Consider the following 27244-nt stretch of genomic DNA (forward strand, 5'->3'; position numbering starts at 1 on the left):
AATTCCTTTTATTTCTTTTTCTTCTCTGATTTCCATTGCTAGGACTTCCAAAATTATATTGAATTATAGTGGCGAGGGTGGACACCCTTATTTTATTCCTGATCTTAGAGAAAATGTTTTCAGTTTTTCACCTTTGAAAATAATGTTTGCTGTGGATTTCTCGCTTTTTTCCTTGATGAGTCTGTCAATTTTGTCTTCTCAAAGAACAAGCTTTTAGTTTTATTGATTTATGCTACTGTTGTCTTCACTTCTTTTACTTTTATTTTTGCTCTGATCTTTATGATTTCTTTCCTTCTACTAACTTTGGGGTTTTGTTCTTTTTCTGGTTGCTTTAGGTGTAAGTTCAGTTAAGTCACTTAGTCGTGTCCGACTCTTTGCGACCCCATGAATCGCAGCACGCTAGACCTCCCTGTCCATCACCAACTCCCGGAGTTCACTCAGATTCACGTCCATCGAGTCGGTGATGCCATCCAGCCATCTCATCCTCTGTCGTCCCCTTCTCCTCCTGCCCCCAATCCCTCCCAGCATCAGAGTCTTTTCCAGTGAGTCAGCTCTTCGCATGAGGTGGCCAAAGTACTGGAGTTTCAGCCTTAGCATCATTCCTTCCAAAGAAATCCCAGGGCTGATCTCCTTCAGAATGGACTGGTTGGATCTCCTTGCAGTCCAAGGGACTCTCAAGAGTCTTCTCCAACACCACAAGTCAAAAGCATCAATTCTTCGGCACTCAATCTTCTTCACAGTCCAACTCTCATATCCATACATGACCACAGGAAAAACCATAGCCTTGACTAGACGGACGTTAGTTGGCCATGTCTCTGCTTTTGAATATGCTGTCTAGGTTGGTCATAACTTTTCTTCCAAGGAGTAAGCATCTTCTAATTTCATGGCTGCAATCACCATCTGCAGTGATTTTGGAGCCCAAAAAAATAAAGTCTGTCACTGTTTCCCCATCTATTTCCCATGAAGTGATGGGACCAGATGCCATGATCTTTGTTTTCTGAATGTAAGGTTAGGTTGTTTATTTAATGTTTTACTCATTTCTTGTGGTAGGCTTGTATAACTTCCCTCTTGGAACTGCTTTTGCTGCTTCTCAAAAGTTTTGGTTTGTTGTGTTTTCATTTCATTTGTTTCTAGATATTGACTTCCTCTTTGATTTCTTCAGTGACCTTTTGGTTATTTAGAAGCATATTGTTTAGCCTCCACATATGTGTTTTTTTACATTTTTTTCCTTTAATATGTAATCTCATACCCTTGTGGTCAGAAAAGTTGCCAGATACAATTTCATTTTTCTTAATTTTACTGAGACTTGATTTGTGACACATGATGTGATCTATCCTGGATAATGTTCTATGTGCACTCAAGAAAGAAGTGTATTCTGCTGCATTTGGATACAATGTCCTGTAGATATGAGTTAGGCCCATCTATATGCAGATGACACCACCCTTATGGGAGAAAGGGAAGAAGAACTAAAGAGCCTCTTGATGAAAGTGAAAGAAGAGAGTAAAAAAGCTGGCTTGAAATTCAACATTCAGAAAACTAAGATCATGACTTCAGTTCCACCACTTCATGGCAAATAGATGGGGAAACAATAGAAACAGTGAGAAACTTTATTTTCTTGGGCTCCAAAATCACTGCAGATGGTGACTGCAGCCATGAAATTAAAAGACACTTACTTCTTAGAAGAAAAGTTATGACCAAACTAGACAGCATATTAAAAAGTAGCGATATTACTTTACCAACAAAGGTCCATCTAGTCAAAAATATGGTTTTTCCAGTAGTCATGTATGGATATGAGAGATGGACTATAAAGAAATCTGAGTGCTGAAGAGTTGATGCTTTTGAACTGTGGTGTTCGAGAAGACTCTTGAGAGTCCCTTGGACTGCAAGGAGATCCAACCAGTCCATCCTAAAGGAAATCAGTCCTGAATATTCATTGAAAGGAATGATTCTAAAGCTGGAACTCCAATACTTTGGCTACCTGATGCGACAAACTGACTCATTGGAAAAGACTCTGATGCAGGGAAAGGTTGAAGGTGGGAGGAGAAGAGGATGACAGGATGAGATGGTTGGATGGCATCACCGACTCGATCAACATGAGTTTGAGCAAGCTCTGGGAGTTTGTGATGGACAGGGAAGCCTGGTGTGCTTGAAGCCATTGGGTTTCAAAGAGTCAGACACGATTGAGTGGCTGAACTGAACTAAACAGGCTTGTATTTCCTTATTAATTTTTTTTGATGATTTGTCTGTTGGTGTAAGTGGGGTTTTAAAGTCCTCTACGATTATTGTGTTACTGTTGATTTCCCTTTTATGTCTGTTAGTGTTTGTCTATTGTATTGAGATGCTACTATCAGTTCAGTTCATTTGCTCAGTCGTGTCTGACTCTGTGTGACCGCATGAACCACAGCATGCCAGGCCTCCCTGTCCATCACCAACTCCTGGAATCCACCCAAGCCCATGTCCATTGAGTCGGTGATGCCATCCACCATCTCACCTTCTGTTATCCCCTTCTCCTCCTGCCCTCAATCTTTCCCAGCATCAGGGTCTTTTCCTGAGAGTGTACTGGAGGATTTGATTCTGTGCTAGTGAGGACTGGGTGTGTAGGTGGTGCAGCTGTTTGGATTACAGGGACCTTGGCAATGCCAAGTATGCAGGGAAATCTGGTCACTACAGGCACAGGAGGTATGACACTATTAGGGTTTTTTTCTAGCCTATGGTATCTCTGCCCCAGTGGGGATCAAGCGTGGAGATGGCACAGCTACTTGGATTGCAGGGACTCTGGCGGTGCCAGGTGTGCAAGGAAGATGTTGACTATGGGCAGAGGAGATAGAGCATTTTAGGATTTTTCTTCTAGTCTCTGGCTGCTTTGCTTCTAGTAAGGATAAAGTCGGAGGTGGCACAGTTGCTTGGATCGTGGGGACCTTCATGATGTCATTTGTCTAGGGATGCCAGCGGCCAAGGTGTAGGAGATATAGTTCTATTATTAATAGAATCTTTTTCTAGCCGTTGGCAGCTGAACTTTCAAAGGGCCTCCCTGGCTGGTCCTTGTCTATTGTTTGACATATCAGGCACTCAAAGGGCCACCCTCTCTGGGCTCTTTCTCTATTGGTCAGCTGCTGACACTTGCGGGTGGGGAGAGAGGCTGCAGTGATAGCTCCACCCTCTGCCCCTAACTCAGCAGTAGTGCCCTGCTTCCTGGTTTTGCTCCAAAGGTATTCCACACTCTGATCTCCCTCCTGTCCCTTTGGGCTATCTCCCTACAGGCAACAGCAGTCCTCACCCTGGGATTGCTCTCTAATCACTACGCTCCAGCTCCTAGCCACCATACATTTTGGTGGACTTGCATTCCTGTCTGGGCTATATAAGGCTGTGGCATGGATTGTCTGTGTGGTTCTCACTCCATTCAGATTGTCACAGATCAGCTGCTTCACTCTCCAACAGCCTCAATTGCCCCTGTGTGAGGTCCTCACCCCGGCTTCAGCTCCCCCACTCCATGGGTGCAGGTCCAGTCCTGCTCACTCTCCTCCTTTTTTTCCCTTTTCTTCCTTCATCCTATTGATTTTTGCATGGTTCCAGTGGTCAGGGACTCCTGCCAGTTTCAGCTGGTGGTCTGCAAGGTCTTCTGCATCTGAAGAGGTATTCTGATGTATCTTTGAAGAGAGATGCATTCTACGTTTGACTACTCTTCTGCCACTTACCTTTCTGTCTGTATGAATCTTTTTAAATAAAAACTTACAGGGCTCTGTCCATTAAATCCTCTGTTATCATATTTAATTTTGGAATTTACTTAATGATTTGTTTTCTCTTTTTAAAAAATTTTAACCAAAGAGAAAGTCATAATTCTCTTCACAACTATATTTGAGAAGTTTGATTATTTTGAATGCGTATGTGCTTTGGTTATCATGATTTGTTAATGTTCTTAAAATAGGCAGAAAAACAAAAGCTTTTAGATGAGAAGAAACAATTTGAGAAGATTGCTGAAGAATTAAAAGGAGCAGAACAAGAACTAACTGGGCTTCTCCAAACCAGAGAGGTTCGTTTAAAAAGGATGCATTTTTTTCTTTTAAGTGTTTTGCTAGTAGGGTACAGATTTACATTGTAGATTATATGGCTGTTAGATTTGCACAAGATTGCTTCACAAAATTCCTCTTGAACATGTGTTTCTGCTGTATTTAGTGTGCTAACAATTGATTTAAAACAGAAAACCTCCATATTATAATGAGGCAGAGAAATGTCAACATTTAAGATACCAATAATGTAAGCATGGCTTATAACAATACATTTCTTGATGTCTTATAAGTATTTGTTAATTGATACTTTTAATTTTAGCTTTTATTAAGTTCTTAGTTTATAGTTTTCATAGTTTTAGAATGTCTTTTACTTTTAAAAAGGGTTTTCAGTCTATTACAGTATTATGTTATTCTAACATAATAAGAGCAGCTTACTTTTCTGATATTGCCTGATTTTATTAACTAATATATTTTTTCTTAATAATGATATTTCAGTTGAAATTTATTACTTGGTAGTATAAAACAGACAACAGTATTTTATAATATTCCCTGGTGGCTCAGATGGTAAAAGCATCTGCCTAAAATGTGGGAGACCTGGGTTCAATCCCTGGGTTGGGAAGATCCACTGGAGAAGGAAATGGCAACCCACTCCAGTATTCTTGCCTGGAAAATCTCATGGACGGAGGAGCCTGACAGGCTACAGTCCATGGGGTTGCAAAGAGCTGGACAGTACTGAGGGACTTCACTTCAGTTCACTTCAAGTATAATTTTACTGGTTGAGCTTCAGAATATGAAAATGAAGTTTACTTTTAGTATTGCATTTGTCATTGCTCACTGTATTAAAATTATAATGACTGTGGCATTAAATCAATTTAAATTTAAGAATTTTGACATATTTTTTTTACCAAGTATATAACTTGCTTACATAGAATGACCATACTTCTTAAGTGAGAAAATTGTAAAAGCATTTGCTGTGATAATGTGTGTTTATTTTCCAGAAAAAAGTACATGATTTGGAAATACAGCTAACTGCCATTGCAACAAGTGAACAGCATTATTCAAATCAGGTTAAAGAGCTGAAAACTGAGCTTGAAAATGAGAAGTATGTTTTCTATCTATAAAGTAGTTTATGTGTTCAATTCCTAAACTTTCTGTGGTATTATAAAATATTAACTACTTTCCACTGTAGTTAATACTAAATTAGTAAATTATGTATAATGCTTTTTTGAATAGGCTTAAAGTTTTTATTTCTGATTAAAGATCAAAATAATTTATCAATTTCATTGTTAAAGAAACTATGTATTATTGACATAAGAAGATTATATCACAAACATGAGAACTATATTAGAAGAGTGATTTTGTTTGGAGATTATTATTTAGTTTCTTATAAAAATAATCATTTGTAGTTCTAGCTGTAGTTTTTTTGGTTGTTTTACTAAATTACTTTGTAGGTTTGAATTGATGAAATGACAGAAATATAAATTCATCTCTTATATTGTCCAAGCATAATATTTTGTTGCTTCACTTACTTAGTAAATTTAATTTCTAGAGAAAATAGGAGGAAATAATTGTTGTGTTGTCACTCAGGGAGAACTAAATTCAAGGAGGCAGTCTAGTGGAGAGCATAATTTTTGTGTTCTGGTTGCTTTTCAACTCTAGATAAAAATAAGAAATGAATAATTTACTCAGCATCTTGTCACTTCTCTTTCAGCTCCCATTCCCAGCTTCTGGTACCTTTTCAACAGTACTTTTGTAGGGGCTCTGGGTAAAATTCATCTGTTAACCAAAGTCCTTTTTAATGAATTAACTGATTAATAGAAATTTGTATTATCCTTGGTATATTTGCTCTTTCAACTTTTCATTTTTTAATTAAAAGGCTTTGATGAGTTTCCAGCATCAGTAAGTAGGAGTTATAGGTGCTTCTGAAACTGTTCCATGAGCCATACACTTACCTTCCCTCATTTAAAATTGATCCTGGCTGCAACTAGTAACAGTAGTAATCTCTCTTCTGATGTAGAATATTTGAGACCTTGTAAGAGCAGTTTAAGTGTTGTGCATATGCATAAATTTTATTTATTTTAATGAAAATATTAATATTCATTTAAATGGATTTTGTAATATTTAATTAAATCATTAATGTCTCATGTAATACTTAAATCATCAGAAATTTGAAATAGTTTGTAAGAGACAGCCTGCTAGAAAGAAAATCTTATGTGTAAAAAATAATAATATGCTTTTCAAAATTTATGGAAAGGTGAAGGGGGAAGCATTATGGGAAATATGCTAGGAAATATATGACATCTCAAAAAACTTATTATATAAAAATTTCAAATATATACAATGTTAAAAGAGGGAATAATGTAATGAACCAGCATACACTTACTGTGCATGCATGCATGTGTGCTTGCTAAGTCACCTCAGTTGTGTCTGACTCTGTGACCGTTATGGACTGTAGCCACCAGGCTCCTCTGTCCATGGGATTCTCCAGGCAAGAATACTGGAGTGGGCTGCCATGCCCTCCTTTAAGTGATCTTGATCACACCCGAGTCGGGCAGGTTCTTTACCACTAGCACCACTTAGGAAGCCCATATACCTCTCACTCAGCCTCAAAAATTCTTTACTAAAAGCCAATCTTGTTTCATTTGTAGCCCCAGCCCCTTCTTTCTTTCCCCTAAGATTATTTTGGATAAAATTCTGTATTATATAATTTTATATGTAAATATTTTGGTATGATATGTCATTTAAAAAAAAATAGGCTGAAGAATACTGAACTAACTGCAAGCTGCAACAGACTTTCACTGGAAAATAAAGAACTAGCACAAGAAACAAGTGATATGGCCCTGGAACTCAAGAAACAACAAGAAGACATTAATGTGAGTTGAAAAAGAAAGTATCAGTGACAGTTTTCTTACTGCAAAATTAGGGGCTTAGAATAGATTACCACTGAAGATTCTTTCAGCTTTAAAAGTCTGATTTCTTAGATTATCTGATTATCTTTTTCTTCTAAATACTTTGTTTTAGAAGAAAAATACGCATATTGATCCTCAGTGGTAATAAAAGGCAACAGAAGATGGAGGCTCCCTATTGATAAAGTTATTCTAATTTGAAGCATCAAGATTTTTGTAAAGTATTTTAATAAAGTATTCAAGTATTTGTTAGCAAATAATGTAAGACACTGTGGAACATATAGTGATAAATAAAATATCATCCTCCCTCTTTAGGAGTTTATGACTCAATGAAAAAGTGCTTAAAATATCATATGTATTGTTTTGGAGACAAAGTGCTATCAGAATTCACAGGATCACCTCTGCCTTGGGGAAAGAGAAGCCTTCAGAAGAATATAGCATTAAGTTTTGCCTTTAAAAAACCAGTAATTATGAGCTCAGTAGGTGCAATGAGTGGAAAAGCATTCCTTAAAGCCATAACAATATGTACAGAGGACACAAGTCTCAAAGTATCAGTGGGAAACAACAAGTAAGACTTATTTTTTTTAGCTAGTATTAATACATAGATATTATTAGGGGAATAGAGTAAGACTGGAAAAGTTGTGTGGCATTATACAAGTTAAATAGCCCATTCTCTTGTTTTATTTATAACTAAATGAATTTTAAGACATAAAGATCTTAAATGTTAGTTTCAATTTTATTTCTGTTGAAGCAAAATAATTAATATAAACAACACTGATTATTTCTTTAGAATAGCAAAAGGCAAGAAGAAAAGATGTTGAAACAAATAGAACATCTGGGAGAGACAGAAACACAATTAAGGCAAGACTAATGCATTGGCCTTTTTGACTAGCCAAAAATAGTATTTCTTTTCTATTAACTTGTAGTTAATTTAGATTAATCTTATGTTTAATATAGAATAAAGTAAAAAAAATTAGACTTAAATTAGTATTTTGGAATCCTGCTTAAAAATAAAATTGTAATAATGCCTCTTTTATACTTAGTTTGAAATAATGATATTAGATACAAAAACTAATTTTAAAATATAAATTTTCTAATAATTAATGTTAATTTCAGAAAGTACACTAATCATATATCAGAATATTTAGAAGAGATATTTTAAAACTCTGATATTATTTTAAGTATTTTCTGTTTTTCTTGGTGTTTTCACAATCATCTAATTTAATACCTGTTTGCCAGTCAGTCAAGTGGATATAGCATTATTTTAATTTGGATATTTACATTTTCCAGTTTTTTACTTTCATAAATAACACTGTAGTAAATGTTTTGGCACATACAGATTTTTTCTTAAAGTATAAATTTCAAGTGTGAATTTATTGAGTAATTTATTTCAGTTACTTTTGATAGACAAATGATTTCTGATAGGTTCTATCACTTGTAAAGTATGCAATACAACCAATGTTTTATGAAAATGCTGGTTATAAAAACTTTTAATTACTTTTGGTTATTATCATGTATTTATTTGATGATAGAAATAACTTACAGTTCTTAGGATTTATAATTTTCATGTTTTGGGTAAACTTTGTAATTTTTATGTGTGCTTACTAGAGTTTCTTCTTTCTAAATTGCTTATATCTATTGCCTATAGTATTTTGAGATCTTGACTGTTTTCTTACTTATTTAGTTAAGCTTTTAAAAACATATTAATCCTTTATCTTGTTTTATTTATTGCACATATTTTCCCTAACCTGTTGTTTTCCTTTTGCTGTGGGTAATTATTTTGTCATACGGAATTTAAAAAAATTTTTTAAAATTAAATCTAAATTGCTTTCCTTTTGAAAATTTTTCCCATTGCTTTTATAAATTTATAAATATTATATGTAAATAATTTATAAATTTATATTTGTATATAAATATACATAGTATATAAATAATTTATAAATTTATGTCAACTTAGAAGTTTATTTTTTCCTGCCTGCAATCAAACATTAATATTTTCTTTAGTTATTTAAAAAATTGATATATTGATATTTAGTTTACTTTTCTCTTTTTCAAATAATAAATTAATAAAATCATTTCAAATAATAAAATCATTTCAAGTATCAATTTACTTTTGATACTACTGTAGATCTATGACCTGGTTTTTGATATGCAGTTTATCATGTTTATTATTTTCTAAATAAGCTGGTTTTTTTACTTTCATTAGGAAATTTAATGATGTGATAATCTTTCCCAAATTTACAAATGTACAATATATTTATAGCATTACCTTCAGAGAGGTTCAGTGCAAAGATATACAGATAGTACAAGGTGATAATTATTTGTAAAAATATGAGATGAGTGAACAAGGCACACAAGGCAATGTTTCTACAAACAGTATCAACTATAGGAGTACAGGGGAAAAAAAATTCTTTTAATGAAGTACTGAATGTTAATTTTTTTATCTGTTTGGTAAAAAAAAAACAAATATGTTCAAAAGTCTGTTTCTAATTATTCCCTAAATAGCCAGCACAGCTATGCCTCTGAGTCTTCTGTAACAAAATTTGCGGTGTCTTTAATATCTTCTGTAGCCTGTAGTTGCACTGTAGCCTGGAGTTGAGCCTTTTTTCCAAGAAACCTTAGCAGCGTTGACCTTTGGTCCATTCTCCATCTTGGAATAGAATGGATTTTCAAAGTTGACACTTTGTTTTGGTTTTCGTTTGAAGATATTCCATTTTGTTGGCTGAGTTTCATCAGGACTTGAGGGAGTTGGCTTTGTGTCTGAACTGTGTTCAGCAGGGTTAATGGGACTTCCATAGTTTTTGTTATACACTGTTCCAGATTCAGTTACCGGGGCTGTTGTTGGCTGAGCTGCCGTGATAGTAGTGTCCTTGGAGGCATACGTCGGGTTCCCAAATATTATGGGTGGCTTCCTGAAGTCTGTGGCAAAATGTTCCCTCATTGCCAGCAATCTGTCAATAGCAGACTCAGGCCCAAAACCAGTTACTCTAATATCCATGTTCACATCATCCCCTGATCTGAAGGTCACCCCATTTCCATTTTCAGAGGATTTGAGACTGCTTAAGCTTGACAGCTTGGGCAGATGAGACAAAAGGGAGCCAGTTTTCTGATAGTGGAAAAATCCTGAAGTGGCTAAAGCAGCAATTCTGATGATCAGGATGATTGTCAACAGCACAGACACGTTAGTTCCTTGTGAGGAATGCCTTGTGAAAGCCCCATTCCACAATATCCTCCCACGTAGCCACTAGAACACTTGCATTTCCATGTAGCCACTAGAACGCTTGCATTTGGGGAGGTTATTCTCATAAAAATAGCTGTTTCCTCCATTCATACACCTGCATGGAGGGGGCACAGTGACAGCACTTAAAATGGACCCTGAAACATCCGCTAAAGGGTTCAAAGCTTCAGCAATCCACTGATCAATAAACAGATACACAGATACAGATCTATAGATGCCTGATAGACAGCTGATAGGAGATCTTATATTTTAAGACCTTCAAAATTACCTTGCTAAAGATTGTAATATTGCAAATACTTCCCTGGTAGCTCTGGGATAGAGTTTTTATATTTACAGATTCCTTTTAATCCATTAGTAATTTAGATGATTTCCAAATATTTGAGGGCTCTTGCTTGTACTTATATTCTGATGTATTAAGTTTTGATTTAGGTTTGAGTAAAGAATGTGGTCATTAAAACTTAACTGTTGTAAATTATTTGCTATTTCCTTAGACCTAGTATATCTCCCTCATAGGACTCTTAGGGCATTACATGAGAAAATATGAACAAAGCACTGAGCATAGTGCCTAGTACATAACTGTTACTATTTTCCATATTTGGAAAGTCATCTTTTATTATGTTTCTAAGGATTACTTTTGTCTTATATGCTTACTTCTCTTCTTCAGAAGATTACAGGTTAAATCTGTGATTAAGCCACTAAACATTTTGGGGATCAAAAGTGAATACATATTTAGAGAAAGGCTACTTTTTATCTAAGAGAATTGAAATTATTTGGATAACATCTTTTTGTACATCTACCTACTCTGGATTTACAGAACTCTAAATAATATATTTAGGAAAAGTAAGAATGTGCCAATTAAAGATTTAAAACTCAAAGAGTAAGCATCCTAGACTCAGTTTTTATGAGGCTAGTTATTTCACATGATTGATTACTATTCCATGCATTCACATTTGACCTAGTAACATATCAGCTATAATAATAAGAGAGTCTACAATTAGAAATAGCTTTACATATCCTTCTGAGACAAAGCACTGTTGTTTCCATGCACAGCAGATAGCTTTTTAAAAAAAAGTTTGAAAGGATTATATATGCATATGGTATAAAAATCAAAGAAACAAAGGGATATGGGGAAAGAAAACTTTCTTGCCTTTTGTCTTCTTGCTATCTAGTTTTCCTTTCCAGAGGTATCATGGTTTCCTGTATATGTTTCTGTGAGATACTCTATACATACATAAGGATACATGTATATGCAAATATCTCAGTCCTACAGTTCTTCATTAAAATCACCTGTATATATGTCCCTTATTTATTTGTACAGCATTATGACTATGTCTTAGAATGATGACTAAGAAAACAGGAAAGTGAAATCTTGACTTAAATAAGAAATAAGTTTTTCTATCTTGAAGTTTCTTTTTATGTAAAAATAACTATAAAGATCTAAATAATTTCAAAGTAAATGTATAAATTAATTTAAATTTAAGAACAGAAGTGTATATACCAATGCATGAAAAATGATCAATCAAAGTGAAAATATAAACCAATAAAAATTTTTAAACTGATCAGTAGTCAATTTTGGAAGTTCCAGAAAGGGAATAAAATGAAAATATAGATTTTATTGCAATGTCACTCTTCCATTTCCTTTAAGGAATGAACTGGAATCTGTGAGAGAAGAACTAAAACAGAAAGGAGATGAAGTTAAAAGTAAATTGGACAAGAGTGAAGAAAATGTATGTTGTATTTAATAGTAGGTTCTATCACAAAGTTTCAAATCATAAAAGCAGTAGCTGGTGTCCAAAAACAAGTATACTATTGTATAGATAACTGGAGGGCCAAGGACTGTTGTAGGCTGTTGACCTTAAAAATGTGGGCCATGTTGAGTTGTTTTACTTATGTGGTTTTTATCTAGAAGAAATAATGGCATAATTCTAAATTTCTTTAACACTTAGCATTTATAAATGTTGATTTATATTTTAGGCTAAATAAGAGGCTTATGCTTTAGTAATATAAAACATACTAATAAAGTGATTAATAAGTTTGTGTTGTACATTGGTGGGAATGATTTCAAAGAGTTGAGAAGATTATCACAAAAGTAGAATAGTACAAAGTATGTGAAGTGATTGTGGTATATAACATACAGTGGGAGAAAATTGTGCCAAAATAGATTGCAATGATCAAATTAGATTGTGAAGACCTTGACTTTGTTTTTTCATTCATTCCACAAATATTATTAACTACCTACACTGTGCCAGGAAGTGTTTTGGGTACTGAAGTTTTATTTTAGTTTGTTTTGTTGGGCAGTAGTGATCCATTTAAGGTTTTTTATTAGACAAGTAACATTTTTAATTTTTAAGAATAGAATAGGGAGAGGTGAAAGGCATTGGAATCAGTTAGAAGGCTATAAAAATAGTCTTCAAAGCTTTGAAAAAAATGTTAGTGAGGACTCTTGCCGAGTTTAGCTCACTTATACTTGAGCCATTCATTGCAGTTAGGGGGTAGAGTAATCTCTTCAAGCCTGAGTTGCATTCCCATCCTTGGAGACAGATTAGTCCCCATCCAACTTTATGAACTGATAGGGTTACTGTGGAATTTACACTAAAAATAGAAGACCGAAATATAGGTCTTCTGTATAATTGCTATTGGAGACCATGGAAAGGACAGCTATCTGAACTTGAGTCAGGACAAGCTTCCTAGAAGAAGCAAAATTCATGTTAAAGCCTCCGATTAATTGAATTAGTGGAAGGCAGTGGTGTAGGCATAAGTAGATCAGGGAGAAGAGTATTTCAAGTTACACATACACACACACACACAATATATGAAGTATGAGAGAGCCTTGGAAATATGAGAGGGCCCCTATATTTAAACAACCATACAAGTTTATCTAGGCCAAAAGGTGGAGTTTAAGATAGTGGTGTTAGTGGAGAGAGTATAGAAAGATGAGAGATGGGAAGATAAATGGAAAAATGAGGATGGGGAAAAATGAGACTATATCATTTAAGGCCTCACAGTTATATTTAGGAGTTTGAGGTTGTTGAAGAGTTTTGACCTGAGAAGTGTCATAATTATATTTACATGTTGGAGGGCTTTAAGACTGTTGGAATAGTCTAAGGGTAAGATGAACTATATTTTTAAGGACTTGCAATGACCAGGAACATTCTAGATTCTTTGTTATTTAGGCTGGAAGTCATTTTTGTCCTTATTTCATGAATTACGAAACTGGGCCTCCAAAAGGTAAAAGTGCCAAAAAGCTACATGTCTAAGAAGTGGCAGAGTTGCCTCTCTAACATTCTTTAGACTGTACTACTTTTTTCCCCCTAAAAGCTGTCTTTTTCTTTCAGTTTCATATTTATTAGTTAAATTCAGCACCCCCCCAAATTAAATTAGTCTCCTAAAAACTTGGTATGTAATTCACTACTTTAAATTTGTGTCAGAGGCTGCTTCAAAACACTTATCTTGTTGGTGTAGAGAAACACATGAATTTGATGGTTAATGTAAAACAAAAAATCTTCCACCAAGAACTTAAAATTTATTTTACCAATGTAGAAGATATTAATGATGAGTTAAGGAAAAAGTGAAATGCAAGACAAATTGATAGCATTTTAAAGCTTTCCGTGGTTGGATTTCAGTTTACTTATTGAAAGAGTTTCCTGGAAATAATTCAAGTTGCAAATATTTCTTGGTGAAATTCATTGTACTCTTCTTTTATCCCAATCCATATTTTATCTGAGCCTTTTTTCCCTCATTTCTAAAGTGGCCATAATACCTATTTTTCTACATCATTGGATTGTTACAAAGTTCAGTGTAATAAATGTTTGTGAAAAACATGTTTAAAAGATGGTGAACTTCTATATATAATTTTTAAAATTCAGTATAAACTGGGAAAGCTAGTAAAAGATTGTAAAGTGATAATGAGGCTAAGATAATAATGAACATTAACATATTTGCACAAAAACATTTTTTAATTTTTTAAATATAAAAATTATATATATATTTAAATGTAGCTGAAATAAACTGGCAGACCTGATAACTATTTTTTTTTAGAAATATAAGACTAAGCTTTATAACTCCATGTCTAAAAGATACTCATAGAATAAAATAGAATTTCTGTTAACATTTTTAATCTGATGTTAAATAATGTTTTTTTAGGCTCGAAGCATTGAATGTGAAGTTATAAAAAAAGATAAACAAATGAAGATACTAGAAAACAAGGTATTATCAGATGTGAAAGATACTTGGGACTAGAGACTCTGTAGCAATATATGTATGGCTAGACTCTTTAGGGCCAACCTTTACATTGTCCTATACAAAGAGATCTCAGTTCTATTTTGAAGGCTTTCAAGAATAGTATAGGATTTTTATTGCAGGTTTGTTTGAAAAGGCTTTGGAATTAGGAGTTTCTGCATAATGCTTCAAAGAGCAAAGCTTCATTAAATTGCTCGTCCACTATCTCTTTCCTTTCTCCAAATTTCATACCCTCACCAGCTGCATTTGCTGTGGATATCTTTACAGTGGCAAGATGCTTTTAAAAAATCATTCTTAGATATCTCTCCCATTTTTTATAATCAAAGGAGCTGCAGAAAAATTTCCCCTTTCTTTTTGTGAGATATTTTTACTTTCTGGCTAGAGATACCAATTCAATTTCCCTTCTCTGCCTTTCACCACACACTTGTCCTAAACTTGACTTTCTGTGTAGTGAGTTAACGAATAGTCCTTTGGAGAACATAGTTCACTTTCTGAAGTTCTCAGCTCTAATAATTAACACTATTTTCTTTTCTAGCTAGAATTCTAGTGAATAAAATCCTTTGATTTTATGTACCTGAATTATTTTACTTAAAAATGAACTGTAATAATTTAAAATTTTTATAAGATTCTGGGCATTCCATCAAACATCAGTTAGTCCTAAGTTTAGATATTATTTAAATTTAAAAACATTGAATACATAAGTTACTTTAATTTTCATTAGTTTATTCAGAAAGAAGGGAGAGTGAGATGGGGCAGTAAAAATAGCAAAATTGATCTAATGTTATTATATATACATATTTTTTGAACTATTGTAACTACAATTATAAAGGGGTTTTTTATAATATATAGTAATGTCAGTTATAATTTTCTAGGGAAAGCTAAGTAGGAGAAAGATATGATCATCAATATTAACTCTCAAGGGAGTAAATTTTGATAGTCTGAAGAATGGAAAAATATGTAAAATGTGCTTTCTTAGGCAATATTATAATCTGGTTATACTTAAAACTGATAGTTAAAAAGTTTGTTCAGCATTCATTTGCTAAGGCCAAGAAGTGACTGATTTTCTTGTCTCTATTGAGTTTTAAATTTTAATTACATTTTTATTCAGTTTAGTTCAGCTGAATTCAGTCGTTCAGTCATGTCCAACTCTGTGACCCCATGAATCACAGCACACCAGGCCTTCCTGTCCATCACCAACTCCCTGAGTCTACTCAAACTCCTGTCCATCAAGTCAGTGATGCCATCTAGCCATCTCATCCTCTGTGGTCCCCTTCTCCTCCTGTCCCCAATCCCTCCCAGCATCAGAGTCTTTTCCAATGAGTCAACTCTTCGCATGAGTGGCCAAAGTATTGCAGTTTCAGCTTTAGCATCAGTCCTTCCAGTGAACAGCCAGGACTGATCTCCTTTAGGATGGACTCGTTGGATCTTCTTGCAGTCCAAGGGACTCTTAAGAGTCTTCTCCAACACCCACAGTTCAAAAGCATCAATTCTTCGGCGCTTAGCCTTCTTCACAGTCCAACTCTCACATCCATACGTGACGATTAGAAAAACCATAGCCTTGACTAGATGGACCTTTGTTGGCAAAGTAATGTCTCTGCTTTTCAGTATGCTCTCTAGGTTGGTCATAACTTTCCTTCCAAGGAGTAAGCGTCTTTTAATTTCATGGCTGCGGTCACCATCTGCAGTGATTTTGGAGCCCAAAAACAGCAGTCTGTCACTGTTTCCACTGTTTCCCCATCTATTTCCCATGAAGTGATGGTACCAGATGCCATGGTCTTTGTTTTCTAAATGTTGAGCTTTAAGCCAACTTTTTCACTCTTCTCTTTCACTTTCATCAAGAGGCTTTTTAGTTCCTCTCACTTTCTGCCATAAGGGTGGTGTCATCTGCATATCTGAGATTATTGATATTTCTCCCAGCAATCTTGATTCCAGCTTGTGCTTCTTCCAGCCCAGCGTTTCTCATGATGTACTCTGCATAGAAGTTAAATAAGCAGGGTGACAATATACAGCCTTGATGTACTCCTTTTCCTATTTGGAACCAGTCTATCATTCCATGTCCAGTTCTAACTGTTGCTTCCTGACCTGCATACTAAAGTTTTAATTAGTTCTTTTAATTTTTTAAAATATAAATTTATTTATTTTAATTGGAGGCTAATTACTTTACAATATTGTATTGGTTTTGCCATACATCAACATGAATCCACCACGGGTGTACACATGTTCCATATCCTGAACCCCTCTCCCTCCTCCCTCCCCATACCATCCCTCTGGGTCATCCCAGTGCACCAGCCCCAAGCATCCAGTATCGTGCATCGAACCTGGACTGGCCATTCATTTCATATATGATACTATACGTTTCAATGCCAGTCTCCAAAATCATCCCACACTCTCCCTCTCCCACAGAGTCCAAAAGACTGTTCTATTCATCTGTGTCCCTTTTGCTGTCTCTCATACAGGGTTATCGTCACCATCTTTCTAAATTCCATATATATGTGTTAGTATACTGTATTGGTGTTTTTCTTTCTGGCTTCACTCTGTATAATCGGCTCCAGTTTCATCCATCTCATTAGAACTGATTCAAATGTATTCTTTTTAATGGCTGGGTAATACTCCATTGTGTATATGTACCACAGCTTTCTTATCCATTCATCTGCTGATGGACATCTAGGTTGTTTCCATGTCCTGGCTATTATAAACAGTGCTGCGATGAACATTGGGGTACATGTGTCTCTTTCAGTTCTGGTGTCCTCTGTGTGTATGCCCAGAAGTGGGATTGCTGAGCCATAAGGCAGTTCTATTTGCAATTTTTTCAGGAATCTCCACACTGTTCTCCATAGTGGCTGTAATAGTTTACATTCCCACCAACAGTCTAAGAGGGTTCCCTTTTCTCCACACCCTCTCCAGCATTTATTGCTTGTAGACTTTTGGATCGTAGCCATTCTGACTGGCATGAAATGGTACCTCATTTGTGGTTTTGATTTGTATTTCTTTGCTAATGAGTGATGTTGAGCATCTTTTCATGTGTTTGTTAGCCATCTGTATGTCTTCTTTGGAGAAATGTCTATTTAGTTCTTTGGCCCATTTTTTGATTGGGTCATTTGTTTTTTTGGAATTGAGCTGCAGGAGTTGCTTCTATATTTTTGAGATTAGTTGTTTGTCAGTTGCTTCATTTGGTATTATTTTCTCCCATTCTGAAGGCTGTCTTTTCACCTTGCTTATAGTTTCCTTTGTTGTGCAGAAGCTTTTAAGTTTAATTAGGTCCCATTTGTTTATTTTTGCTTTTATTTCCAATATTCTGGGAGGTGGGTCATAGAGGATCCTGCTGTGATTTATGTTGGAGAGTGTTTTGCCTATGTTCTCCTCTAGGAGTTTTATAGTTTCTGGTCTTATGTTTAGATCTGTAATCTATTTTGAGTTTATTTTTGTGTATGGTGTTAGAAAGTGTTCTAGTTTCATTCTGTTAGAAGTGGCTCACCAGTTTTCCCAGCACCACTTGTTAAAGAGATTGTCTTTACTCCATTGTATATTCTTGCCTCCTTTGTCAAAGATAAGGTGTCCATAGGTGCGTCGATTTATCTCTGGGCTTTCTATTTTGTTCCATTGATCTATATTTCTGTCTTTGTGCCAGTACCATACTGTCTTGATGACTGTGGCTTTGTAGTAGAGCCTGAAGTCAGGCAGGTTGATTCCTCCAGTTCCATTCTTCTTTCTCAAGATAGCTTTGGCTCTTCGAGGTTTTTTGTATTTCCATACAAATTGTGAAATTATTTGTTCTAACTCTGTCAAAAATACTGTTGGTAGCTTGATAGGGATTTCATTGAATCTATAGATTGCTTTGGGTAGTATACTCATTTTCACTATATTGATTCTTCTGATCCATGAACATGGTGTATTTCTCTATCTATTAGTGTCCTCTTAAGCCCAGAGATAGATCGACGCACCTATGGACACCTTATCTTTGACAAAGGAGGCAAGAATATACAATAGATTAAAGACAATCTCTTTAACAAGTGGTGCTGGGAAAACTGGTCAACCACTTGTAAAAGAATGAAACTAGAACACTTTCTAACACCATACACAAAAATAAACTCAAAATAGATTACAGATCTAAACATAAGACCAGAAACTATAAAACTCCTAGAGGAGAACATAGGCAAAACACTCTCCAACATAAATCACAGCAGGATCCTCTATGACCCACCTCCCAGAATATTGGAAATAAAAGCAAAAATAAACAAATGGGACCTAATTAAACTTAAAAGCTTCTGCACAACAAAGGAAACTATAAGCAAGGTGAAAAGACAGCCTTCAGAATGGGAGAAAATAATACCAAATGAAGCAACTGACAAACAACTAATCTCAAAAATATAGAAGCAACTCCTGCAGCTCAATTCCAAAAAAACAAATGACCCAATCAAAAATGGGCCAAAGAACTAAATAGACATTTCTCCAAAGAAGACATACAGATGGCTAACAAACACATGAAAAGATGCTCAACATCACTCATTAGCAAAGAAATACAAATCAAAACCACAATGAGGTACCATTTCATGCCAGTCAGAATGGCTATGATCCAAAAGTCTACAAGCAATAAATGCTGGAGAGGGTGTGGAGAAAAGGGAACCCTCTTAGACTGTTGGTGGGAATGTAAACTATTACAGCCACTATGGAGAACAATGTGGAGATTCCTGAAAAAACTGGAAATAGAACTGCCTTATGACTCAGCAATCCCACTTCTGGGTATACACACCGAGGAAACCAGAACTGAAAGAGACACATGTACCCCAATGTTCATCGCAGCACTGTTTATAATAGCCAGGATGTGGAAACAACCTAGATGTCCATCAGCAGATGAATGGACAAGAAAGCTGTGGTACATATACACAATGGAGTATTACTCAGCCATTGAAAAGAATACATTTGAACCAGTTCTAATGCGGTGGATAAAACTGGAGCCTATTATACAGAATGAAGTAAGCCAGAAAGAAAAACAGAAATACAGTATACTAATGCATATATATGGAATTTAGAAAGATGGTAACAATAACCCTGTATGAGAGACAGCAAAAGGGACACAGATGAATAGAACAGTCTTTTGGACTCTGTGGGAGAGGGAGAGTGTGGGATGATTTTGCAGACTGGCATTGAAACATGTATATTATCATATGTGAAACGAATGGCCAGTCCAGGTTCGATGCACGATACTGGATGCTTGGGGCTGGTGCACCGGGATGACCCAGAGGGATGGTATGGGAAGGGAGGTGGAGGAGGTTTACGACGGGGAACATGTGTATACCCGTGGCAGATTCATGTTGATGTATGGCAAAACCAATACAATATTGTAAAGTAATTAGCCTCCAATTAAAATAAATAAATTTATATTTTTAAAAAGTGTGATCAATTTTCCTTTATGGTCTGTTTCTTTTTCATAGTTTCAGGTCTTTAAAAATAATATTTAAAGTATTTTAATTTGATATTCTTTGTTTAATAATTTCAATATCTGAAGCCTTTTTAGTTCTTATTTTGCTCTTTGTTCTTTCTACTGATTTTTACTCTTGGAGCCTTATTTCTTTACATTTTTGATTTCTTGGAACTATCTGTGGTAATTCTTTGAGGCTTGTGTTGAAGTTGTTATCTTCCCAAAAAGATTATCTTGAGGGCACTACTAACATGAGCCAATTTTAAAGTAAATTCTCCATTTGAAGTTTTTTAAGATTATTGAGATAACATGAATTCTGCTGTAACTAACCCCTGCCCCTGGATTAAAGATCTAAACCTAAGACCAGAAACTATAAAACTCCTAGAGGAGAACATAGGCAAAACACTGTCTGACATAAATCACAGCAGGATCCTTTCAGGACCATTTTTATAGCATTCACTCAGTGCCAGAGTCAAGACAAGTTTCCTTACTGTATCCTTCTATGTGGCAGATTTATTTCTTATTTATACTTTCACTGATTAGGTCGTCTTTTGAGTTTGGGGCTTTATGCAGGCTTGTCTTACTGGATTCTATACCTTTAGTGAGCTCTCAGTTTTCTCTCTTATCTCCTTTACCCTAGGTAGGTTTGACATTAATAGAATTATTTAATGATATGACTATTTAGTTTTGACTGTGCTAGGTCTTTTTTTGCTGCATGTGGGCTTCCTTTAGTTGCAGTGAATGGGGGGCTACTCTTTGTTGCAGTGCATGGGTTTCTTGTTGCAGTGGGTTTTCTTGTAGAGCATGGGTTCTAGGCTCATGGGCTTTAGTACTTGCAGCATGGTAGCTCAGTAGTTGTACATGGGCTCTAGAGTGTGGGCTCAGTAGTTGTGGTGCATGGGCTTGGTCGTTCCACAGCATGTGGCATCTTCCCAGACCAGAGATTGAACCCATGTTCTCTGTATTGGCAGGTGGATTCTTAACCAAGACACCATCAGGGAAGTCCTAATGACATAGTTTTTGAAGTAATCTCTATGTTAATATTTTTGTTAGTTTGAAAGTATTTATTTTGACTGGAATATTGAATAAAATAATTTTAATTTCTCTTCATTTTTTAGTGTAACAATTTGAGGAAACAGGTTGAAAATAAAAGCAAGTTTATTGAAGAACTCCAGCAGGAGGTATATACTGATTCTCAAAATCAAATTAGTTTTTTAAAAAACCTTTTATATTCACTGCAGTTTTAGTGAATAATGCTTTCCTTTACTTTAGTAATTTAGTCTAAGTCAGTGAAAGGATAAGTTTGAATCACTTTGATATTAAACATAATTCTTTATTTTTTTACTTCTAACAGAATAAGGCCTTTAAAAAGAAGAGTACAGCAGAAAGCAAGCAGCTGAATGTTTATGAGATAAAGGTATTTGGAATCTTTAAGAAAAAAAATACTAGTACATAGATGAGAATTTAGAAATTTAAGCCCTTTGCATGTGTGCTGTCACTTCAGTCATGTCCGAATCTTTGCATTCCTATGAAATGTAGCCTGCCAGGCTACTCTGTCCATGGGATTCTCCAGGCAAGAATACTGGAGTGGGCTGCCATGCCCTTCTCCAGGGGATCTTCCGGACCCAGGGATCAAACCCACATCTCTTACATCTTCTGCATTGGCAGGCACGTTCTTTACCACTAATGCTACCTGGGAAGCCCAGGGCAGTGAAGGATAGTGAAGGACAGAAAGGCCTGGTGTGCTGATGAGGTTGCAAAGAGTCAGACATGACTTAGTGACTGAACCATAGCAACAAAGCCCTTTATATTGTAGCGGTTATTTTAGTTGTAATAGAACACACATCTTTGGTTTAGCTGTGTTAAAATCATTTAAGCCAGGGGTCCCCACCCCCCGGGCCACGGACTGGTACTGGTTCATAGCCTATTAGGAACCAGGCTGCAAAACAGATGAGTGACAGGAAAGTGACCAAAGCTTCACCCACTCCTTATCAATCTTATTACCTCCTGAGCTCTGTCTCCTGTCAAATCAGTGGAGTCATTAGATTCTCATAGGAGTGCAAACCCTACTGTGAGCTGTGTGTGCTGAGGGATCTAGGTTGCCTGCTCCTTATGAGAGTCTAATGCCTGATGATCTGAGGTGGAGCTGAGGTATGTTAGCACTGGGGATCAGCTGCTAATACACATTATTATTAGCAGAGAGGTTTGACTGCATAGAGACCATAATAAATCAGTTACTTGCAGATTCATATCAAAATCCTATCAGGGAGTGGCAAGTGACAATTAAGCTGCCTCTGGTGGCAGGCTTTATAGTGGCAAGTGAGTTAATGTACTTCAATGGTATAGCCTCATCTGATGGCAGGGTTTAAGTCAGAATCCAGCATTTATTTAGTCTGTGTATAGCTTGCCCATTATTTTCTTTACCCTTCTGTCTGTGCTATACTACTGCATAGATAAGGGAGTGGGTTTTTTTCTACATATAATAGAACTTTTTATTTCATAATAAAGACACTCCCTTTATGTATTAATATTCTCTTGCCTTAGTAATTCTTCTGTTTTATTGTTATAATTATACCAATTTTCTTTAGTGTTTAGTGTTTGAATGGTGTTCATTTATTAAAAATTTTATTGGTGTATAGTTGATGTACAATGTTGTATTTTTAGCAACCTATTCACTATTGTGCTTTCTGTGCCTTTATTTTAGATGTGTCTTTTATTAACAGCATATAGCTGGAGTTCATAATTTTTGTCCTTTTTACTGGTATATTTTAGCTTCAGAATATATAAATCTCCTTTATCTCTCATGTCTAATTTATATGGTGCATGCATGCATGCTAAGTTGCTTCAGTCATGTCTTTTTGTGACCCTTTGGATTGTAGCCCTCCAGGTTCCTCTGTGGGATTTTCCAAGCAAGAATACTAGAGTGCGTTGCCATGCCTTTTTCCAGGAGATGGTCCCAACTCAGGGATTGAACCAATGTCTCTTATGTCTCATGCATTGGCAGGCAGGTTCTTTACCACTAGTGCCAGCTGGGAAGTCCAACTTGTATGGTATCATGTTCTTATTATTGCCACTTAATTTAATGAATTTGTTTTTATAATGGTTTTTGTCTTGCCCAGGAAGAAGGAAAGAATAGAGTGAACTGGGGAGAGGCAGTAAATACTGAGAATAGTTAGATTTGATGAATTCACAGATACAGGAAGATTGATATATACCAAGAAGGAAAAATTAAGATAAATCCAGAATGAGACTTAATATATAAAACTGCAGAATATTAGATATAAATAGGTCTTAAAAGTAGCTGGAGAAAAGTGAGAGATCACCAATGAAAGAATGACAAACTTACCATGGACATTCCAACAAGCAACAGTGTAAGTTAGAAAACAGTGAAAAAAATACTCTCAAGTACAGAGAAAATGTCAACCTTGAATTATGTCTCCAGAATATCTCTCTTTTAAGTATGTTGAAGAAATAAGGAGATTTTTTTAGGTCAAAAAGTGAAGGAAACATACTCTTCAAGAACACTCAGTTAACAAAAATATCATGTATAAGGCTATAAAATTCAAAGGCTTGAAATCACACAGAGTATGTCCTCTAGCCACAGTTCTATTAATCTAGAAATTATGGCATATATTTTTTAAAGTTTAAAGTTAATACCTTTACTATGAACATTGTTATGCCAATGTATTTGAAAAAGTTAAAGTGAAATAGATTCACCAAAACAATGTCAAAAAAAAAAAATTAGGCTGAATAGTCCTGAAAGAGATTGAATCAGCAATTTAAAATCTTTACAAAACAAAGCAGATTCAGTTATTTTTAGATGGGAGCTGCATATGTAGAAAATCTGTAAGAATCTCCAAATGAGTTAATACAAGTATTGAGTGTGTTTATTAAGGATGTTAGATATACAGTCATTACACAGAAATAATTACTAGTATTAAACATGTATAACAAGATATTAGAAAATGTGATTTTAACAATATACCATTTATGTGAAAATTCTGGTTCTCCCCAAATTGATCTACATATGAACTGAACTGATTACATTTAAATCTATTTTGAGTTATTTTTGTAATGTGGCCTGAGGTTCATTCTTTATTCTTTTCCAAGTACTAATTATTTGTCTCAGCAGCATTTGTTAGAGACAATTTTTTCTCCATTGAATTGTCTTGTCAACCTTATTGAAAATAAGTTGACCATAGTTGTATGGCAATGGCTTTATTTCTGGACTTCCTGTTCTGTTCAGTTCAGTTCAGTCACTCAGTCGTGTCTGACTCTTTGCAACCCCACGGACTGCAGCACGCCAGGCCTCCCTGTTCATCACCAACTCCCGGAGTTTACCCAAACTCATGTCTATTGAGTCAGTGATGCCATCCAGTCATTTCATCCTCTGTCGCCTCCTTCTCCTCCTACCCTCAATCTTTCCCAGCATCAGGGACTTTTCAAATGAGTCAGCTCTTCCCATCAGGTAGCCAAAGTATTGGAGTTTCAGTTTCAACATTAGTCCTTCCAGTGAACACCCAGGACTGATCTCCTTTAGGATAGACTGGTTGGATCTCCTTGCAGTCCAAGGGACTCTCAAGAGTCTTCTCCAACACCACAGTTCAAAAGCATCAATTCTTCGGTGCTCAGCTTTCTTCACAGTCCAACTCTCATATCCATACATGACTACTGATAAAACCATAGCTTTGACTAGACGGACATTTGTTGGCAAAGTAATGTCTCTGCTTTTTAATATGCGGTCTAGGTTGGTCATAACTTTCCTTCCAAGGGGTAAGCGTCTTTTAATTTCATGGCTTCAGTCACCATCTGCAATGATTTTGGAGCCCAGAAAAATAAAATCGCCCACTGTTTCCATTGTTTCTCCATCTATTTCCCATGAATTGATGGGACCAGATGCCATGATCTTCGTTTTCTGAATGTTGAGCTTTAAGCCAACTTTTTCACTCTCCTCTTTTACTTTCATCAAGAGGCTCTTTAGTTCTTCTTCACTTTCTGCCATAAGGGTTAGACATTGATCCATATGTTTACCTTATGTCAGTACCACACTGTTTTGATTATTGTAGCTTTGTGTAGTGAGTTTTAGAATTGGGGATTATGTGTCTTCCAACAATCTTCTTTTCCAAGATTGTTTTGGCTCTTCAGGGTCCCTGGGAATTTCTTGTAAATTTTAGGATCAATTTGTTCTGACAAAAAGGCAATTGGAATGATTGCATTGAATCTTTTTGCTCTATTTATAGTGTTCAAGAGAACACTATGAAAGGATCAAAGGACACCATCAAGAGAGTGAAAAGACAACCCACAGAACTGGAGAAATATTTGCAAATCATGTAGTTGGTTATGATCTAATATCCAGAATATATAAAGAATATTTCCAATTCAGCAACAAAAGCCAGTCACTGGAGAACAAATACTGCATGATATTTAAAATCGTCAATCACATGCAAACAGAAATACCAGGGACTGGCGGGAAGGGGAGATGGGGAATTCTTCTTCAATTTGTGTAAATTTCAATTGTGGCTTCCCTGGTGGCCCAGATGGTAAAGAAACTGCCTGCCATGTAGGAGACCCAGGTCTGATTCCTGGGTCTGGAAAATCACCTGGAGAAGCGCATGGCAACTCACTCCAGTATTCTTGCCTGTAGAACTCTGTGGATAGAGGAGCCTGGTGGGCTGAAGTCCATGGGGTTGCAAAGAGTCAGACACAACTGAGCTATTAACACTTCACTTCAGTTATGCATGATAATGTAGTTTTAGAGATCTGCTGTATTACATAATGCCTCTAGTGAACAATTCTGTATTGTTTACTTTAAAATTTGTTAAGAGGGTAGACTCTTAATGTAAATGTTCTTATGGGAAAAAAAGGGACAGAAGAAAGCTTTTGAAGGTGATGGGTATGTCTGTCTTCTTGATTTTGATGATAATTTCATTGATGCATGCATATGTCCAAACTCATCAAACTGTATACATTAAGTGTTGTTGATCAGTCACTAAGTCGTGTCTGACTCTTTGTAACCCCACAGAATGCAGCATGCCAGACTTCCCTGTCCTTGACTCTCTCCCAGAGTTTGCTCAAACTCATGTCCATTAAGTCAGTGGTGCCATCCAACCATCTCATCCTCTGTCAACCCCTTCTCTTCCTGCCCTCAATCTTTCCCAGCATCAGGGTCTTTTCCAGTAAGTTTGATCTTCTCATCATGTGGCCAAAGTATTGGAACTTCAGCTTCAGCATCGGTCCTTCCAGTGAATATTCAGGGTTGAGTTCCTTTAGGATTAACTGGTTTGACCTCCTTGCAGTTCAAGGGAGTGTGTGTGCTGTATTGTCTAGCACCACAATTCAAAAGCATCAATTCTTCAATGCTTAGCCTTTTTTATGGTCCAACTCACATCTGTACATGACTGCTGGAAAAACTATAGCTTTGACTATATGGACCTTTGTTGGCAAAGTGATATATTTCCATTTTTTAGCATGCTATCTAAGTTTGTCATAACTTTGTTTACAAAGAGCATGTGTCTTTGAATTTCATGGCTGTATTCACTGTGCGCAGTAATTTTGGAGCCCAAGAAAATAAAGTCTGTCACTATTTCTATTGTCTCCCCATCTACTTGCCATGAAGTGATGGGACCGGATGCCATGATCTTAGCTTTTTGAATGTTGAGTTTTAAGCCAGCTTTTTCCCCTCTCCTCTTTCACCTTCAGCAAAAGGCTCCTTAGTTCTTCTTCACTTTCTGCCATTAGAGTGGTATTATCTGCATATCTGAGGAGGTTATTTCTCCTGCCAGTCCTGATTGCAGCTTATGATTCATCCAGCCTAGCATTTCATATCATGTACTCTGCATGTAAGTTAAATCAACAGGGTGACAGTATACAGCCTTGTCGCATTCCTTTCCCAATTTTGAACCAGTCCCTTTGTTCCATGTCCGTTCTGTTCCTTCTTGACCTGCATACAGGTTTCTCAGGAGACAGTTAAGGTGGTCTGGTATTCCCATCTCCTTAAGATTTTTCCACAGTTTGTTGTAATCCACACTGTCAAAGACTTCAGTGTAGTCAGTGAAGCAGGAGTAGATGTTTTCCTGGAGTTCCCTTGCTTTTTCTATGATCCAGTGGATGTTGGCAATTGGATCTCTGGTTCCTTTGCCGTTTCTAAATCCAGCTTGTACATCTGGAAGTTCTCAGTTCATGTACTGCTGAAGCCTCACTTGAAGGATTTTGAATATTACCTTGCTAGCATGTGAAATGAGTATAGTTATATGGTAGTTTGAACATTCTTTGACGTTGCCTTTCTTTGGAATTGGAATGAAAAGTGACCTTTTCCAGTCCTGTGGCCACTGCTGAGTATTCCATATTTGCTAGCATATTGAATGCAGCACTTCAACAGTATCATCTTTTAGGTTTTTAAATAGCCAAGTCGGAACTCCATTAAATATCCAGCTGG

General features: G+C 36.0%; 1 protein-coding gene across 2 annotated transcripts in view; it reads left to right on the forward strand.

Annotated features, from left to right (window-relative positions):
• SYCP1 (synaptonemal complex protein 1) overlaps positions 1-27244 on the forward strand; it is a 136965-nt gene that overhangs the window by 61801 nt on the left and 47920 nt on the right. For both annotated transcript variants that reach the window (XM_060413293.1, XM_060413286.1), the window contains 8 exons: positions 3926-4030; positions 5006-5109; positions 6763-6880; positions 7704-7774; positions 11797-11878; positions 14295-14357; positions 20928-20990; positions 21164-21226. In XM_060413293.1, coding sequence (XP_060269276.1) covers positions 3926-4030; positions 5006-5109; positions 6763-6880; positions 7704-7774; positions 11797-11878; positions 14295-14357; positions 20928-20990; positions 21164-21226 — 669 coding nt within the window. The remainder of the gene's footprint in view (positions 1-3925; positions 4031-5005; positions 5110-6762; positions 6881-7703; positions 7775-11796; positions 11879-14294; positions 14358-20927; positions 20991-21163; positions 21227-27244) is intronic.

Source organism: Ovis aries, chromosome 1, assembly GCF_016772045.2.
Source record: "Ovis aries strain OAR_USU_Benz2616 breed Rambouillet chromosome 1, ARS-UI_Ramb_v3.0, whole genome shotgun sequence".
Lineage (NCBI taxonomy): Eukaryota > Metazoa > Chordata > Mammalia > Artiodactyla > Bovidae > Ovis > Ovis aries.